This window comes from Ceratotherium simum, chromosome 4 (assembly GCF_057802395.1).
Source record: "Ceratotherium simum simum isolate JZ-2026a chromosome 4, ASM5780239v1, whole genome shotgun sequence".
Classification (NCBI taxonomy): Eukaryota; Metazoa; Chordata; class Mammalia; order Perissodactyla; family Rhinocerotidae; genus Ceratotherium; species Ceratotherium simum.
In genome coordinates, this window is record NC_141903.1 from 77751409 (window position 1) to 77769127 (window position 17719).

General features: G+C 35.3%; 1 protein-coding gene across 9 annotated transcripts in view; it reads right to left on the minus strand.

Moving 5' to 3' along the window:
* ADGRV1 (adhesion G protein-coupled receptor V1) overlaps nt 1–17719 on the minus strand; it is a 519382-nt gene that overhangs the window by 467834 nt on the left and 33829 nt on the right. For all 9 annotated transcript variants that reach the window (XR_015552022.1, XR_015552021.1, XM_087430056.1 and 6 more), the window contains exons 2-9: nt 15603–15787; nt 12922–13071; nt 11719–11814; nt 9378–9482; nt 7093–7206; nt 4324–4889; nt 3692–3962; nt 2976–3305 (exon numbers count right to left, since the gene is read on the minus strand). Coding sequence is in view for 7 of the 9 variants with exons in the window: in XM_087430056.1 (XP_087286182.1) it covers nt 2976–3305; nt 3692–3962; nt 4324–4889; nt 7093–7206; nt 9378–9482; nt 11719–11814; nt 12922–13071; nt 15603–15787 (1817 nt within the window). In the remaining 2 variants the exon portion in view is untranslated. The remainder of the gene's footprint in view (nt 1–2975; nt 3306–3691; nt 3963–4323; nt 4890–7092; nt 7207–9377; nt 9483–11718; nt 11815–12921; nt 13072–15602; nt 15788–17719) is intronic.

Below are 17719 nucleotides of genomic sequence, written 5' to 3' on the forward strand. Positions count from 1 at the left end.
CAGAACCTCACCATGCCGGCACCCTGATCCCAGACTTCCAAGCTTCCAGAACTGTGAGAAACAAATGTCTGTTGTTTAAGCCACCCAGTCTGTGGTATTCTTTATAGTAGCCCAAACTGACTAAGGCAATGTATATTAATGAGAATGCCTCTGAATCCACAGGTCACCGATAACAGAGAAGACAAAGGAGAGCACTGACATCAAAAATAAGAACAAAAAACAAAAACCTTCATTAAATTCTGAAACTCCATTCGAAAAGTTATCTCCCAGGGACTCTTGAAAACTCCTGAGTTTGGGAAACGCTACCCTAAGTGCAAACTGGTGAACTTAGTATGCATTTCCATATATCAATTAAACCAACTTTAAAAAGTAAGTTATGACTGATGCTGGCCTGGTGGCGTAGTGGTTAAGTTTGTGCGCTCCACTTCGGCGGCCCAGGGTTCACAGGTTCAGATCCCCGCACGGACCTATGCACCACTTATCAAGCCATGCTGTGGCGGCGTCCCATATAAAGTTGAGCAAGATGGGCACAAATGTTAGCCCAGGGCCAGTCTTCCTCAGCAAAAAGCGGAGGATTGGCAACAGATGTTAGTTCAGGGCTAATCTTCCTCACACACAAAAAAAAATAATAAGTTATGACATATTTTTGTATAAAGTCAAACTTAAAGCTTTTTAAAAATTTTCTAAATATATCTCTAAATGTGTTCTGGTGGCAGCATTTCAGTTGCTTTAACTTCTTGCTCAACAGGGCCTAGGCCATGGGCTTGACCCCTTGCTCAATTTCACTTCACCAATCCAGATCTCCCACCATCTGGCCAGTCACCTTACAAGAGCATTCTACATCCACAGGGGGAACAGACACAATTGTGAATAACGTCATGTTCTGTTCACCAATCACTCCAAGAGGAGAAATTCAAGGGTCCTCCAAAGAGTGGGTTATCCTCATAGACAGAAGTATGCATCATAACTTCCCCATTTTGAGAAAACACAATAAAACAATAATAATAGTAATAATAATAAAGAAGAAGATCAGGATCTCCCATCACTACTGACAAAACCTTTGGGGACATTAGCAAAGGTCTCCCTCTGCATAGGCATATTACAAAAAGGCATCCTCTACACACCAATAAATCATATATCCCTATAACAGGTCACCCACTAGACCCCTCCACCAGGAGTCCTTAGGAAATGTACAAACAGTACAAGCATGAGCAGTGGCCCAGACCAAAAAAAAGTCAAGGGTCTTCAGAATAAAAGGGCCCACCTCACTGAGTGCTGAGCAAGGTGGGACACGACCCTGGGAACATAGACCACCAAGAAGATAAAAAAAGCTTTCAGAGATCAAGAGCAAGTTACCTACAAAGGTAAATAATTTCTTTCCACTCAAATTTCTCATCAGCAAATCTGGAAGCTAAAAGACAATACCTTCCAAGTTCTGAAGAAGAAATTATTTTAATCTAGAAATTTCTACCAAGCCAAACTATCAGTGTGAATATGATATTTCATTTTCAGCTGCTCAAAGACTCAAAACGTTTACCTTGCACATATCCGTTCTGCACATGTATTTGAGGATAGATATACTAAAACAAAACTAAAACACAATACAAGAAGGAAAAGGCAAGAGATCAAAAAAATTCAGGAGTTCAGTAAAAAAGCTCCTAAGTAGCAGGGGTGAAGCAAGTGTTGAAAGTAGTACAGCTAAGCTCAACATTCACTGTATATAAGACAGCTGGAAGACCTAACATGGTGAGGATGCATATAGAAAGGAGCAATTACAAACTCCAGAGAAACCAATAATAAGCCATAAGACAAAGTCTAGGCAAAAATATGAAACAAATTTAAATGTGGCATGATTCAAAGAAATTAATGTAATATGAGATTTCATTTGATATATATTTCAGTTAGCAAAATGTATGGTGACATAAGACTATATGCTCTTTCTTTAATGATCCATTTGTACTCTCTGATTCTGTATTAAATTTATTTCCATAACCAAAATTTGATACACACCCTTCATTGCTTTCTAATTTTCAGACTCAACCAATACCAAATGCATGGAAAACAGAATCACAGTATCATAAGTGAGTGCAGATGTTTTCAACTTTGGCAATAAAAATAATGTTTTGGGTAATAAAAGTTAAGAAATAAAAGAGATAAGATGGAAGAATATGTTATGGGGCCCTTATTTCTTCTTATTAAGTAGATGAAAATTCAGAGATTCTATCTATAGTTAATATAAGAAACAGATTTTTTTAGTATATTATTTAAAAGTATCTACATTTTTCTCATATTGCTTTTTTATTTCTGGAATGCCTTCCCTGCATCATGAAAAACATATTTATCCTACAAACCCCATTCCTATGTCACATTTTCCCAAATCAACTCAAAAGAATGGCAGATCTCTCTCTCTCTCTCCCAGCCCTCCCCCATAAACAGTTTGTGAGTTACTCCATAACGTCATCCATTATATTCCAACCTGCATTTCATGTCTGATAAGCTTTTATTATCACTTGATTAAAAATATTAACTTTAGGGGCCGGCCCGGTGGCGTAGTGGTTAAGTTCGCGCGCTCCGCTTCGGCGGCCCAGGGTTCGAAGGTTAGGACCTACGCACCACTCATCAGGCCATGCTGTGGCAACATCACAGATATAAAATAGAGGAAGATGGGCACAGATGTTAGCTCAGGGCCACTCTTCCTCAGCAAAAAGAGGAAGACTGGCAACAGGTGTTAGCTCACAGCTAATCTTCCTCACACACACACACAAAATTAACTTTAGTGGAACCCTTGTTTTATCCATCCTTATTGGTCTTAGGAGCAGACACAGTCTCTCTTTGGACTCTCTAAATAACTTTTACAACCAACAGTAGAATCCAACCTATAAATGGGGGCTAAATAATGGTTAGTTAACTCTCTCATAAAGATAAGTACACTTGTAATTTAACCAAAGTTGAGATTATTTTAATCATTAAAGTACCTGTACTAGGAAGTGAGCTCCATTTTGAAGGAATGCATCATTTCTTATTGGTAATTTTGTAGTGACTTGGGTTTTTTGTTCTGGAAAAATGAGGTTATTTCTCCTGGGTATATTTAAGATGCCATCTTTTGCTCGCAAAGGGTCCACAGCTCCAGCAGGAACATAAAGTGCAGAATAAAACATCTTCACATCTCCTTTGGTTCCTCCTAGTCTTGTAAAACTCAAGGATAAATATCGTTCACCCGGGCTGCTTTCAATCTTCTGGTTTTCCATGGCAAAAAATGTTATTAGGCCGTAAACATCATCACTATCCTGAATGTAGAATAACAGCTGCCGACAAAGGAATAAAATATTAAAGTGCAGAATTCTCACATCTGAGATTACCAAACTGTTTATTTTCTAGGCTATTCTGATTTTTTTATATTTATTTCTAGATCATGTCTAAAAATGATCACTTCTTATATGTAATAGAGTAAAAGATTAATCAAAAACAGATTTGAAAACTTTCCTAATTTATAGTCTGTGGAATTTTTTAAGAGGAAACTTTTCATCTACAGAAATGACAACCCTGAGCAGGGGAAGCAACCATCATTTTGAAAACCACTGTTACTCCTGTCACATCAAACTAAACAGAAATGTCCTCTGTGTGATTAAATTCTTCGGCTCTTCTATAGCTCAGAAATATTCACAGGAGTCAAGCGTAACAAGAGATCTACCTCTGCTGGTTCGCTCACTTCCGCACCTCCTCGTATTGTATGAGGCAGAATCTGAAGTAGATACGCTTCTGCCTCTTCTGGAAGATCATCATTAATGACAGTAAGAGGAATTGATGCCAACATCTGCCCTTGTGCAAAATGGAGAACTCCGGAACTTGGTCTGATATCTGCTGTTACCGGTGAGGGATCACTGCTATTCCGGGTCAATACCCAGTTCACCGAAATATTCCCATGTGTGCCACCATTTCTAACCACTGTAATTTCTTCAAATCTAGAATTTTTTAAAACAAATATGTATGGTCACATAATACACTCTATTTCCCTTAGACAGGCTTTTCCAACGTCAAGTTGGACATCAGATAGCGGTAAAAGCATAATCCATATCATAAAGAATGACTGTTTTTAATATTAAGGAGTAGATATGTTAGATATGTCCTAGGAAACTACCACAATATGAATTCACTTGCATATTTAAATCACTCTCAAAATAAGAAAGAAAATAAGTGAAATCATGGTAGAAAAAAATGACACATATTCTTAACAGTTAAGCACTGTGTCCAGCACCACAAATATTAAATCTTGGAATAATATTATTAAAATAATTATAGCAACAAGTTTAAAATAAACCATACCTTGATGTGGTATCTTCATCAACTACAACTGTCCTTTCAAACAAGATACTGTTGAATGAGAGGACTCCGTAAGGTTTGTCATTTGGCTTAATAGTGACTTGTACAACAGAAAGGCCCAACAGCACAGCATCTCCCTGTAAGGTATCTTTTAGTAACACAACATGAAATGATTCAGCAATCTCTGGTATAGCGTCATCAACTATTTGAAATTTCAGGTGTGATTCATGAATAAAAGGTGGAAAAACAATTGTTGTACTTGGCTGAAGATCAATAAAGTCTAAATTTTGCTGGGCATGTGCTGTTGAATTCCCAGTTATAATAACATAATTGATCGAAACTTCATATTCATCAGATCCAATCACATTTCCATTGTCATCTTTTCCACGAACCACTGGAATTACGAGTATGTGGTCTTCCTCAGGTACCAAATAAACACTCTGAATGAATCTCACGGGACTATCATTTTTCTTAATGATGATCTCAACTGAGCTCCTAGAGGTGTTGATATCAGCTCCTCCTTCTACACTTTTCAGTTGAATCAAAAATATTTCATCATTTTCTGGTACCTGTCAAAGAATATAAACAGTGGCAAAAAATCAATAGCCAAAATGCCTGCAAAGAAACCAAAGTGTAAAAAGTCATGGTTCCTATACAATTGCATAGAAATAAAAAAATCTTTAACTAAAGGGAGCAGATAGACAGGTTTGTTTAGTGTCCATTTAATAAAATATTTTCCAAAGGTAAATAATATATTTTAGATAAGGAAGGAAAAGTTCATAAGACAATGGTATGGACAGGTAATGACATATAGGTATAATGTCTTTCAACTTTGATCAATCTTCAGACAACTCTAAAGATTTGACAATAAAAATGGACATAAATTCTTTCTAGTTTTATCAGGTTGGTAGGGTCAGAAGCAGCATTCAGTTCTAATAACAGCTAAGAATCTGGATAATTACATTAAACATCACACATAAATTGTCAGTTTTCAACCACGTGAAGTATTCTCACTTCTTTCTAAATGGTTTCTAATTCAAGGGTTAAATATACGATACTAATACGATTTTCAAAATACACATCATGCCTTTCTGGAGAATAAGCTGTAAGAGTCACTATTAGGCAAAGTGTTGACACTGCTAAACTTTTTTTTTTTTTTGGTAACAACACAGAAATCCTAGGAATAATCTCCAATGTTGTTGGAGCTTTTCCTTCCCATAAATTCTATTTTATGAATGGAAAGTGAAAATAATACATCTTTTTACTTCCATCAATAGCAATATAAAAGGTAGAGCTATTTATCTCAAAAAAACAAAATAGTATGATTTGACTGATGATCTCTCTTTCCCCAACTTTATTGAGGAATAATCGACAAATATAATTGTAACATATTTAAAGTGTACAATGTGATGATTTGATATACATACACACTGTGGAATGATTACCAAGATCAAGATAATTAACACATCCATCACCTCACATAGTTAACTCATTGTGTGTGTGTGGTGAGAATGCTTCAGGTCTACTCTCAGCAACTCTCAAGTAGACCACACCATATTATTAACTATAGTCACCATGCTGCATGTTAGATCCTCAGAAGATGATCTTTTAAGTTTACAGTTAAAACGTATAATTAATCATTGCCCCAAATTATAACCTTTCAATGTTCTGGGATCTAAAAACAAAAGGTTTTTGTTAGATTCCAGAACCAGATGAACTAGAATTTTCGATACTACTTAATATTTCATTTTTTCAAGAGAAATATTCTTTTCTAATAATGATTTCTAATTCATTTATTCTTTTTCCTTCTTCTCGGATTTGTTGTAATTTGGTTTCACGATTTTTTGGAGGAAGGTAAAGGGACGGTTATAAATTCCCTGCTATTCTCTTTTTTTTTTTTCTGGAAATACTAAGATTATTTTATTAGAAGTCCTGTTTTCTCTTGTTTAGCTCATGGGGAACATCCTTGCTCAATATTGGTCAAATTCATTCTTTCCTTAGCAGTTAAACTAGCTGTGTCATATATCTCAATCCTTGGTAGCTTCAATGTGAAATGCAAAAATAATGAAAGCCTTCTTATGAATGTGAACATTTAAAATATCCAAACAAAAGAATATCAATTGCAGTAGAATTTTCTTTGCTTTTATAGTACAATACTTATGCTGGATAAGTAGTATTATATCTGCTCAAAACTGAAAATACTAACAAAAATCCATCATCAGGGCTTATAAAATGCCTAAATTTTTTTTTTTTTTTTTTGTGAGGAAGATCAGCCTTGTGCTAACATCTGCCAATCCTCCTCTTTTTTTGTTGAGGAATACTAGCCCTGGGCTAACATCCAGGCCCATCTTCCTCCACTTTATATGGGACGCCACCACAGCATGGCTTGCCAAACAGTGCGTCGGTGCGCGCCTGGGATCCAAACTGGCAAACCCCAGACCACTGCAGCGTAGCCTGCGCACTTAACCGCTTGCGCCACAAGGCCGGCCCCCCTATATTTTTTATTACGTGTGGTTGCCAGTTATATTCAAGTTCATCAGCTTTTTGATATACAACTTAATGTAAATTAAATATGGTAAATATTAACAAGATATATCCCAAAACAGCTATTTACAGCTAAAGTATGATTGGCCACAATACAATAACTTTACATAGGACTGTGTTCTTGAATAATTTCAAACACTGAACACAATTCAACATTTGACATCATGTTCTCCAACATGTCTGTAACACAGAGTTCCTGTCCCCTTTAAGCCTCTAACATTATCCCACCTCATCATCAAGGACTGTCAAGTTATAAGCTACTGTTCCTTTGCCAGGGGGAAAGGTGATATTTCCTTTAACTGGACTCAGATCTTCTTCAGGTGGATTTGGGCCCCCCTCTACCTGCAAAGAAACACACAGTGCCATCAATAAATACAAAATACATCACAAGACTAAGAAAGCATTATTGTGATGTCAAGTGACAAAAATCTGAAGTTTACTTAAAAATGTTTTGCAAGAATTATACTAACTTGTATGTAAGTCTGTCCTAATTAATAGCCAAGGCCTATAATATAATTATAGATCTTGACTATAATTACATTAAACTACACGGTTTCTAAGAGCTTTCTCTTTGTTTCTCAACCATTACATTAAACCTGAGAAAAAACGTATAAATATTTTTTCTTGAGAGGAAGGTATTCAAAATTAGTAAATTCTCTTAGGTAATAGAATCAAACACCAGTTCCAGCATTGACTGTGTAATCTTGGGCAAGGTATTTAACAATTCTGTGCAGCATTTTCCTCATCTTTAAAATGAGCATAATAATGTTCACTTCACAGGCTAGATGTGAAGATTTAGTGAAATCATTCCTTTCAAGAAGTATTTATTAAGCACTCCATGCCTGACCTCTTTTAGGTCTCAAGGATACAGGAGTGGACAAGGCAGTCTCCCAGCCCACAAGGACCTTCCATTTAATGAAAGGGAACAAATGACAAATAAACAAATGTGTATGTATGTCGTCATCTGCCGACAAGTATTATGGAGAAAAAATTAAGAAGGGGAAAACATGGGCCGGCCCTGTGGCTTGGTGGTTAAGTGCACACGCTGCAATGTTGGTGGCCCAGGTTCGGATCCCGGGTGCACATCGAGGCACCACTTCTCCGTCCATCCTGAGGCCGAGTCCCACATACAGAAACTAGGAGGATGTGCAGCTATGACATACAACTATCTACTGGGGCTTTGGGGGGAAAAAATAAAGTAAATAAAATCTTTAAAAAAAAAAAAATTAAGAAGGGCACAAGGGAGCCTGAGTGCTGGGAAGAGTTGCTGTTTATATGCAGTGATAATCAGCATAAAGCACTGAGAACAGTATACGGCAATATTAAGTGCCCCACAAGTGTTAGCTGTAATTGTTTCAACAAAACAAAAGGCTCAATACCCAATAAAACAACTTCAGACAGCCACAGGTAAGTTGAAAACACTGTAACCTGACATGGCCTTATTGTTTCTACATTCAATTTTTTTTCCAATTTTTCCCATATTTATTATCAGATATATTTTCAAAAATGTATTATCTATGTGCATATTCATAAGTACATGAAATATTGCCTGAGGCTTCCTGTGTAGAACTTGCATATTTAATTAGTGTTTACCATGTTTTTCATGCATTGTAGACTTATGCCATTTTATTTTCTTATGTAATTAACATAACCACCATACAATGTAGGTCCCCATAAGCACAAGCAAAACTCTTCCATGTTTCAGTAGAAATACATCACATAAATCTAATTACCCATTTTATTGATATATCTATCATACATATATTTCATATATATATCAATATATATATAGATATATATATAATTAAGACAGAAACTGCTATCAGAACTTTCTAATACTCTAATGTTTGAAAATAGCATATGATCACATTGTGGATCTTACAAAACACAAAAATTAGTTGAAGATTTAAATATTTATCTCAAAGAACAGCAATACGGTGACGCAATAGTGTGCATGTAGTCAGTAAGCAATAAGATGGACTATTACAGCTAGTACTCTGAGAAATGCACCTCACCCACAGCCCATGTTATCCATGTCAAATGCTACAACGTCTATGAACCTCCATGGTGGAGCGAGTGCTATTAACACCACCCATCATTGTGTTTTTAAAAATGGAGAATGTAAAAGGAGGAAGACTACATATTAAATAATTTTATATAAGCCTAAGTAACCCATAGGCATTTTTAAAATTTATAGTCTTGAAAAGGCTTATCATAAAGGTTTATGAATCTTACAGAATTAACATTATTATTATTCTATTTTGTGGTGTATTATTACTCTGTATCTAAAATGATATGCTGTGTTTCATATAAGCATAGTATATTCAAGCAGCAAGGAAAATATTTTATATTAACCATGAAATTTATCAGATAATAAAAGTATTTACCTTTATTTCATTTTTATTAAATATTGTATTTGTTTATTATACAAAGGATCTTGATTTTTTAAATTGTAGCTATCTGGTATGAACTCTAAAGTGTTACCACTTAATACGATTTCAGAGTAAACTTACCTCAAAAGTCACAGTGACCATTCCATAGGTTCCTTTTTCTCTGATGAGAGTAAGAGGCACAGATTCATTTCTGCCTCTAGGCTCACTCACTGTGATTGAGACAGGCTATTGGGAAGAGCAAAGACAGTCAGGCTCTGATCAATCAGAGGCAGGAGGTGGCACAAACTGTTACCTTAGAAATTTCCACAGACAAATCAATCCACACTGGACTCTAAGAATGTGGTATTTCCTAGCATTAATTAACTGTAGCTAATGAAAAGCTATTACTATTATCATACTCATCATCAATGTTATCTTCATCATCAGTATAATCATCATCCAGGCTGGGAACCAAAGCCAGCCTACTTAGCAACTCTGTGAGCTCAATAGTTACTTGGTTTAATTTTAAGCATGCAGGGTAGATGCCCGGTCAGAGGCTGCCTGGAAGCACTGAGACTCCACCAGTCAGGGATGTGAGAACAACACTAGAGACTAGGATTCATTCCCAGAGGCTAAGATGTACAATGTCAAGAAAAAGAAAGGAAGGAAGGAAGGATGGAACCTTTAAACAAATCAGTATGAGGTTGGGGATGATAAGTTGGGAGTGAGTGTAGAGGAAAAGCAGTATGGAGAGAAATTAAGCAATTAAGGGAACTGCTTCATAATTAACCAATAATCCCCTATCATTCAAATAGAAATGATTAATAAATTTAATTAATTTTATAAATGACGATATAATGGAGGTTACAAAATGTCTACTCTGTTCACATTATCCACATGCCCTTTTTAATAAGGATACTGAAACTATAAAGATCATATTTACCTATAAACCACCTTGTTTCAAAGAAAATTTAAGGTACTAAGAAAATGACATAAAATATACCAACTGTAGTAGCCATCTAAGTTGGAAAATAAATAAAAAGCTAGGGAGTATCACATCATATTTTAGTAATGATAACTAGTAACATGATTCAAAAGGACTCCATATCAGGAAGGTTACTGTGGTACAAAACTTAGTAGCCAAGTCTAATTGTATGGGAGATAAATTCTGTTTTAAGAGCTGAAAACAATTTCTTTCAAGGGGGTACCTGTCTTATATGTTTGTTTCTAAAGATAAAACCCTCTGAACATAATATTGGCCAGGGACACAGGAATTTGGTGATAAGGGAGGAAAAAAATGAACTACTGAGCAAAATGGACACTGAGTTTTAACCTTTAATAAATATTAATTAGGGCTGGCCCAGTGGCATAGTGGTTAAGTTCACGCGCTCTGCTTTGGCAGCCCAGGGTTCGCAGGTTCAAATCCCGGGTGCAGACCTACATACCACTCATCAAGCCATGCTGTGGTGGCAACCCACATACAAAATAGAAGACTGGCACAGATTTTAGCTCAGGGACAATCTTCTTCAAGCAAAAAGAGGAAGATTGGCAACAGATGTCAGCTCAGGGCCAATCTTCCTCACCAAAAAAAAAATGTATATATATATATTAATTAGTGGGAAAAGCTGAGGATGGGGATTGACCATAGAGTTTTTAAGAACTATAATGTCTCCTATTCAATTTTAAGGTTACTATAGGTTTTTCCAGTATTCTTTCAATATATTTTTCTTATCTCCTAGTCATTCCCAAGTTTCAGAGGAGGCTGAAAAACAGACAAGCTTTCTTTAAGCGGCAATTGGAGAAATCAAGCAAAACGAACTGGGTTACAACATCTGCTATAGACTGAATGTTTGTGCCTCCCAAAAATTCATTTGTTCAAATCCCAACCCCCAATGTGACAGTATTAGCAGGGGGGGGCCTTTGGGAGGTGATTAGATCATGAAGGCAGAGCCTTCATGAATGAGATTAGTGCCCTTATAAACGAGACCCCAGAGAGCTCCCTTGCCCCTTCCACCGTATGAAAACACAGCAAAAAGCTGTCTATGAACCAGGAAGTGGGTCCTCACCAGGCACTAAACCTGCCGATGCCTTGATCTTAGACTTCTCAGCCTCCAGAACTGTGAGTAATAAATTTCTGTTGTTTTTAAGCCTCTCAGTCTATGGTATTCTGTTAGAGCAGACCAAACGGACTAAGAAAATATCCAAGTTAGAGACCAGCCAAAGGAGGTAACAACTGAGTCAGGTGCAACGATCGGCAGAAAGGGGTTAGGATAAGAGATGACCGTGATCTTATAGGTCTCCTCAATTCAAAGAAATCTTAGGTAGAACAAATGGACAGAATGTGGAATACAGATGGAGTTAGAGTAAATTTTATTTAAATATCAAAAGATAGGATGATACTAGGTAACATCATGAAAAATAATCAAAAAATTTAATAAACTATTATCTAGCAACCACAAAATTAATCAAACTGTAACCATACCATATTAAATGAAATAATTCCAAACGCATTGTCATTTGATAATATCGTCACAGTAACAGTCCTTGGCCATCCAAGCTTCACGTCTGCTGAAGGTTTCTAAAATAGAAGCCCAAAAACAAATTAATAAATTAAAAATAAGAGGAAAAAAATCATTTTAATAGAATTGCTGTCTTTCAGTAATTATTTAGAATACGAATAAAATTACAAGTATACTTTTAATGCACAGATTAAGAAAATATATTCAAACTAAGTCAACATGGTAAAGAAGTCCCAAATAAAAACTCTTCAAAAAAGTTTTGAAAACCATTATTCATTGACCATTAAAATATAAATTATTATAATTATAAGGAATCACTAGCTAGTAATACTATATAATAATTACTCTAATTAATCATTACTAACATAACAGAGAATTAAGTAAGTAGTATGAAATTCTATTCAAACGTGATTCTTCTCTTATAGAAGGTGCTGAAACTTAAGAATCAGTTATTCTATAAATGAGTCAAATTAAAGATAAAATATGAAAACAATTTTTCTAATAAAAATGCAAAGAGTTTCTGCAACATTTCTATTGATATTCAACAGCAGCACAAAAGAATATGAAAAATAAGGATTTACAAAAGAAAAACATGGCTGTTTCAAGCATCATTTTCATAAAAATTTTAATCATACTGATACAATCATTCTAAAAAAAATTGTCATTGCCCTTCAGAAAAATTAACTAGAGGAGTGTTAGCAGTCATTGCCTCAACCTAATAGATCAAGCCATAAAAAGACAATTAACCCTTAGGCTATTCAAACATTTTTCCCAGGGATACTCTGAATTTATTCTAAGGCACAGAACCTCCCACTTCCATGCCTGTTTTTTGTATCCTTCTCCTTTGAACTCAGAAGTCATGGTCACTCTTTGTGCATCTGGTACCATGGGAGGGATAAAAGAAAAGAGCCAAAGGGAAGACAAGGTTTTCTTGAGCATCTGTCATGGCAATTCTAAATAACCTGAGTGGATCCAAAAACTAGCCGTAGAATCTTCTAAACAAGATTGTCTGAGGAATAACTAGACCGGGAATTGCTGAGGAGGTTATCAGTTCTGGTTTCTACGAAAACCACAAGTCACCTAATCGGCTTATCCCTACAGCAATAGATTTTTAAGGGTTGTAAGATTTTTAAGAGTTTAAGGTTAAGGGAGGAAGAAAGACTCACCTGTAACGTTAAGTGAAAAATAAAAGTTTCATCAGGCTCTGGTAAGTCATCATCACACACTGCTATGTACACTGTCCTATTTGTTTCTCCAACAGGTATAAAAGCTGCAGCGTAGGTGTCAAAAAAGTCACCAGTGTCGTCTCCATACAGCTATCAAATGCAAAATATGGGTTGTTCTTAAATAACACAGTGTTAAGACAAGCAAAACTGATGCTAACTGGAGCAATCAACAGAAAAAACATGAATCAGTAAATGACACTGCTGTTTACAGATAGGATGTACAAATATTTAACTGATAAAAATCACCTTCAAAAAACATAAAAAGAAACGATTCTACACAAAATTATTTGTTTATGCTCTAGAAGGTAAAGGAATCATTACATAGAAAGGTAATAATTATACAGGAAAGTAATGATGGGAATTTTTTTTCTCTGCCTCTTGATAGATCTGAAGTGGATTACAGCAAACGTAAGAAGATGACAAAATGAGGCTAAAACTCTCCCAAAGAAGAGGTGGAAGCAGCCTGCCAAAATATGTCAGGAAAAGCAATTATTTTCCCTATCAGTTTCAAAGAAACTGCTCTTTCCAAAACTTTCAACCTGAAGCTTTATTTATATTCTCCTACAACTCCAATAAAGACCCAATTCTTTTAGGATTCCAAACTTATTAGTCATTATAAACTTTTCCTTCACTTTTTAAGACCTCGTTCTGTAACATCAGCACAGCTAATAAGATTCTCATGGGAGCAATAAATATGAAATTATAAAGGAGCAGCCTCTTCTGCAAATCAAAATGATATTTCTCTCTCCAAAGAATTCAAAATGAATAACTTAGCTATTAGAAAAAGCTATGATTTTGTACAAATAAAAAATGAAGGACATTTATGGGGTAATTTTAGTCAATTTCTAGTTTTCATTTGTAAAAATAAAGTTTTAAATACTTGCGAAATGCAAGTTGTCAGAGGCGTTGGAAAACTTGTACTCACACCTTACTATAACAAGTGGCACAGTCTTTTAGAAAGCATTAAGTATCAAGAGCCACTGAAACAAACAGAAAAACACAGTAATCTGACCCAAAAAATAATTTAACAGTCCAAAATATGCAAAAATCAACACGTATGTAAACAATTTCATCAGAGCAACATTTACAACAGTAAAAACTGGAAACAACCTCAATGAAAAATAGGAATGACTGGGAAATGATGACACCACCATCAAGAAAAGTTATGAAAATGATAGAGCAACCTGAAAAAATATTAGGATACAATCAAAATTATATGAAAATGATTATCAAATATAATACACATTCAAACTAAAAATGAATTCAATAAAAATATACATATATGTCATAAATTAAAAACTGAAAGCAATGCACAAAATTATAATACTTGGTTTGTTTCATCGGTAGTTTTTCTTCTTTTCTCTTTTTACAATGTTGCAGATGGTGAAAATTTAACCTATTGCTTAAAAACTTATTTTTGAATACAAAAATTTCAAGTACTTTGGGCCTCAAACATAGCAATAGCCTTAGTGGTCATACAACACTACTTTCTGGTTAAACACAGACACAAATATATGCACACACAATCCATCCATAACTAAACTGTGTAAAAGACAAACAATAGTTCAACAAATTTCACCTAACTTCTACTTAAGTTAATACACTTAATTTCTTCCCAAAAAAGAGCTCTCTGACATAACTAAGCTTGTTTTTTTTTTCACCTTTAGCCTATTTTCTAGAATTATTAGTCTTTTTCTTCTCTCTCTTGTTTTTATTGAGGTATAATTGACAAATAACATTATATTAGTTTCAGGTGCACAACATAATGGTTCAATATTTGTATATATTGCAAAGTGATCACCACAATTAAGTCTAGTTAACACCTGTCACCACATATAGTTACAAAAATTTTTTTTCTTGTGATGAGAACTTTTAAGATCTACTAAAAACTAAGATATACTAAAAACCAAGGATTTTTTAAACTGTCATTTTTCTACTTTTAAATATCTCATATTTTTTCTCTAAGTCACCTGACAATAGATAATATATCTGAGCAGAGATAACAAGAATCCAAATTAAAATGTTCTTTTTTTTTTTGTGAGGAAGATCAGCCCTGAGCTAACATCCATGCTAATCCTCCTCTTTTTGCTGAGGAAGACCGGCTCTAAGCTAACATCTATTGCCAACCGTCCTCCTTTTTCTGTCCCCCAAAGCCCAGTAGATAGTTGTACGTCATAGTTGCACATCCTTCTAGTTGCTGTATGTGGGACGCGGCCTCAGCATGGCCGGAGAAGTGGTGCCTCGGTGCGCGCCCGGGATCCAAACCAGGGCCGCCAGTAGCGGAGCGCGAGCACTTAACCGCTAAGCCATGGGGCCGGCCCTAAAATGTTCTTTTACTTAAAAATACATGATATGTTTATTTTTTGTTTTAAAATAAATATATGAGCATTTTAAAATAATCAGTCTTTATCTTTAAAATACTATTATTGTCAAATGCACATGACTGCATGGAGCACTCCGTAAACCTAGAAGAGATATGAACGGAATAGTGTATTTGCAAATCATTTACCAAAACGAAACTACTCAGAATCTCAAACATTAAAAAAAAAAAAAAATTCTTGTCATTGAAACTAAGAATTTCATACTATTTCAGGAAGAACAGAACTACAACCATTTCTTACCGACACAATTGCAGTGACATTTGCTGGCTCTCCTATCCTTTCGATGACCAGACGAATAACTGTTGTACTTGTTTCATTAACTACAAATTCCGTTTGTCCACCAAACCTTATTTCTGTTTCTCCAAACACAAAAGGGATGAGCAAAACTGAAAGAAGATTTACTAATAAAGATGCGGAGGACATCCCTATAGGAAAGAAAAAAAAGATTTTGTTCACAAAACGTATCTATTTTCATCAGATTGTGTTGTCTACAGATATAAACACAGAGTAAAGAATTAGACACTAAGCAATTAAGACAAATACACCAAATATTAAGCCATTCGATTCAAATGTGTGATCAGAGAAATAAGTTACAAATCACAATCTCTTCTTGTGGTTCTCTTTTACTATTCATAACTACTTTTTGTTCTTTAACTTCTACAACAAGATAAAAGTTATAACTAGCCTTAAACTTATTAAATTTAGTTTGTTAAAAAATCTGACCTTCCACTTTATTCTAAGAAAAACCTAAGCAGCAACATGGAAATTGAATTAAAGCCCATCTTCCCCCAAATGAAACTGTAAAATACAAGCCAAAACTAAAAAATTATCAAATTTAATGAGACTTTCATCTACTTATTTGATGACCATACAAATATGAAAGAACTCTTGAAACTGGTATATAAAGTAGTTCAAGCTAAAACTTCATCAATAAATTGATTTCTTGTTTGTGTCTTTTTCCTTAAATTTGTCTTATTTGAGAACGCTTTTTAAAATTTTTTAGTTATTTCAAGGAAATGTTAATCCTGTCAAAGAAGACATAAATTCCAGGTCTTAAATTTCTCCCATTTTACTAGCTAAAATACTAACACCACTTCTTACAAAATGTCCAAGTTGGCTTTAAAAATAAGCAAATGTGGCAGTGTATATTTCCTTCTTTTCCATAATTTCTACTGTTTTCTTCTTACTACAGTGTGTGTGTTTATGAGCCATCAATATTGTTCCTACTTTGAGCACTGTGTGATTCAAGTGATTTCAAAGGCATAACAGTGCAGTGGCCTCTTGGAAGCACTGCTGTTTTGTAATGTAGATGTACCTCTAAAAATGTGAACAATTTATCTCACGGATCATTAAGATTCCAATGGATCTATGAGATCAGTCACACGAACATAACAAGTTCATGCGTTTTCAAGGAGAATTGCATTATGTACTCTATGAGCCAAAATGCTTCCTATTAATCTTTACCTTGGTCAAGAAGTAATAAAATTTTCATGTACGTGGTATTTCCACATGGCTACACATGGCTTTACATTCAGGACCACCAACTACAAGAGTTCTTGAGATATTTTAGAGTTTCAATGCAATTTTCTCAGTCAAGTATATTCAAACAATGCAGTCTGAGATCGCTCAATGATGTCTCACATGCTTATGGCTGCAAATCCACAGACAGGGATGCAGAGTTCAGATGGAGTCCAGGAAAGTGACGTAGACGAATAGGGACAGAGATTCTGGAGGATTCGGGCATTCTTTCCACCCGCGCCTTCTCTTTAAGAAAGCCTGACATGGGGCTGAAGGACTTGGGAGAAGAAATAAAACAGTTCTCCCTCAGCAGCTGTGAACTCTTCCTTGACTTCTAAGCCAGGAACATTTACCAAAAGAAAGAAAATAAAAAAGATGAGAGAAAGGGAAGGAAAAAGGCAAAGCCTGGGAGAGGCAGGAAATTGGGAGTAGTTCTGGGCTAAACCAAGGACAACTGAAGAAGATCTTTTGTGAAATTCTAAAGCCAGAATGATTTCACATTCATGACAAATAGTGGGAATGAAATGAACTAGGGATGAGAAAGAGAATACAGAACGGAGGGGTGAGGAGATAGCCACCCAGGCATTGGATGTGTAAGAAAAAGATCAACTTTGGCCTACTGCGATTTTGAAAGAAAAATCTCAATTCCTTGAACATGAGATGTGATAGAACCTTGAGCTGAGAGAAAGAAGACACCTGAAGTTCTAAGTGAGAAAGAGCGAAGGTGAGTTACAGCATGAGAAGGGGGAAGCATGAACGACTGGGAACGTTAAGTTCTCAAAATCTGTCCTGCATAAGAATCAACTCAGATGTCTGTTAAAATGTCGATTTGCACACCC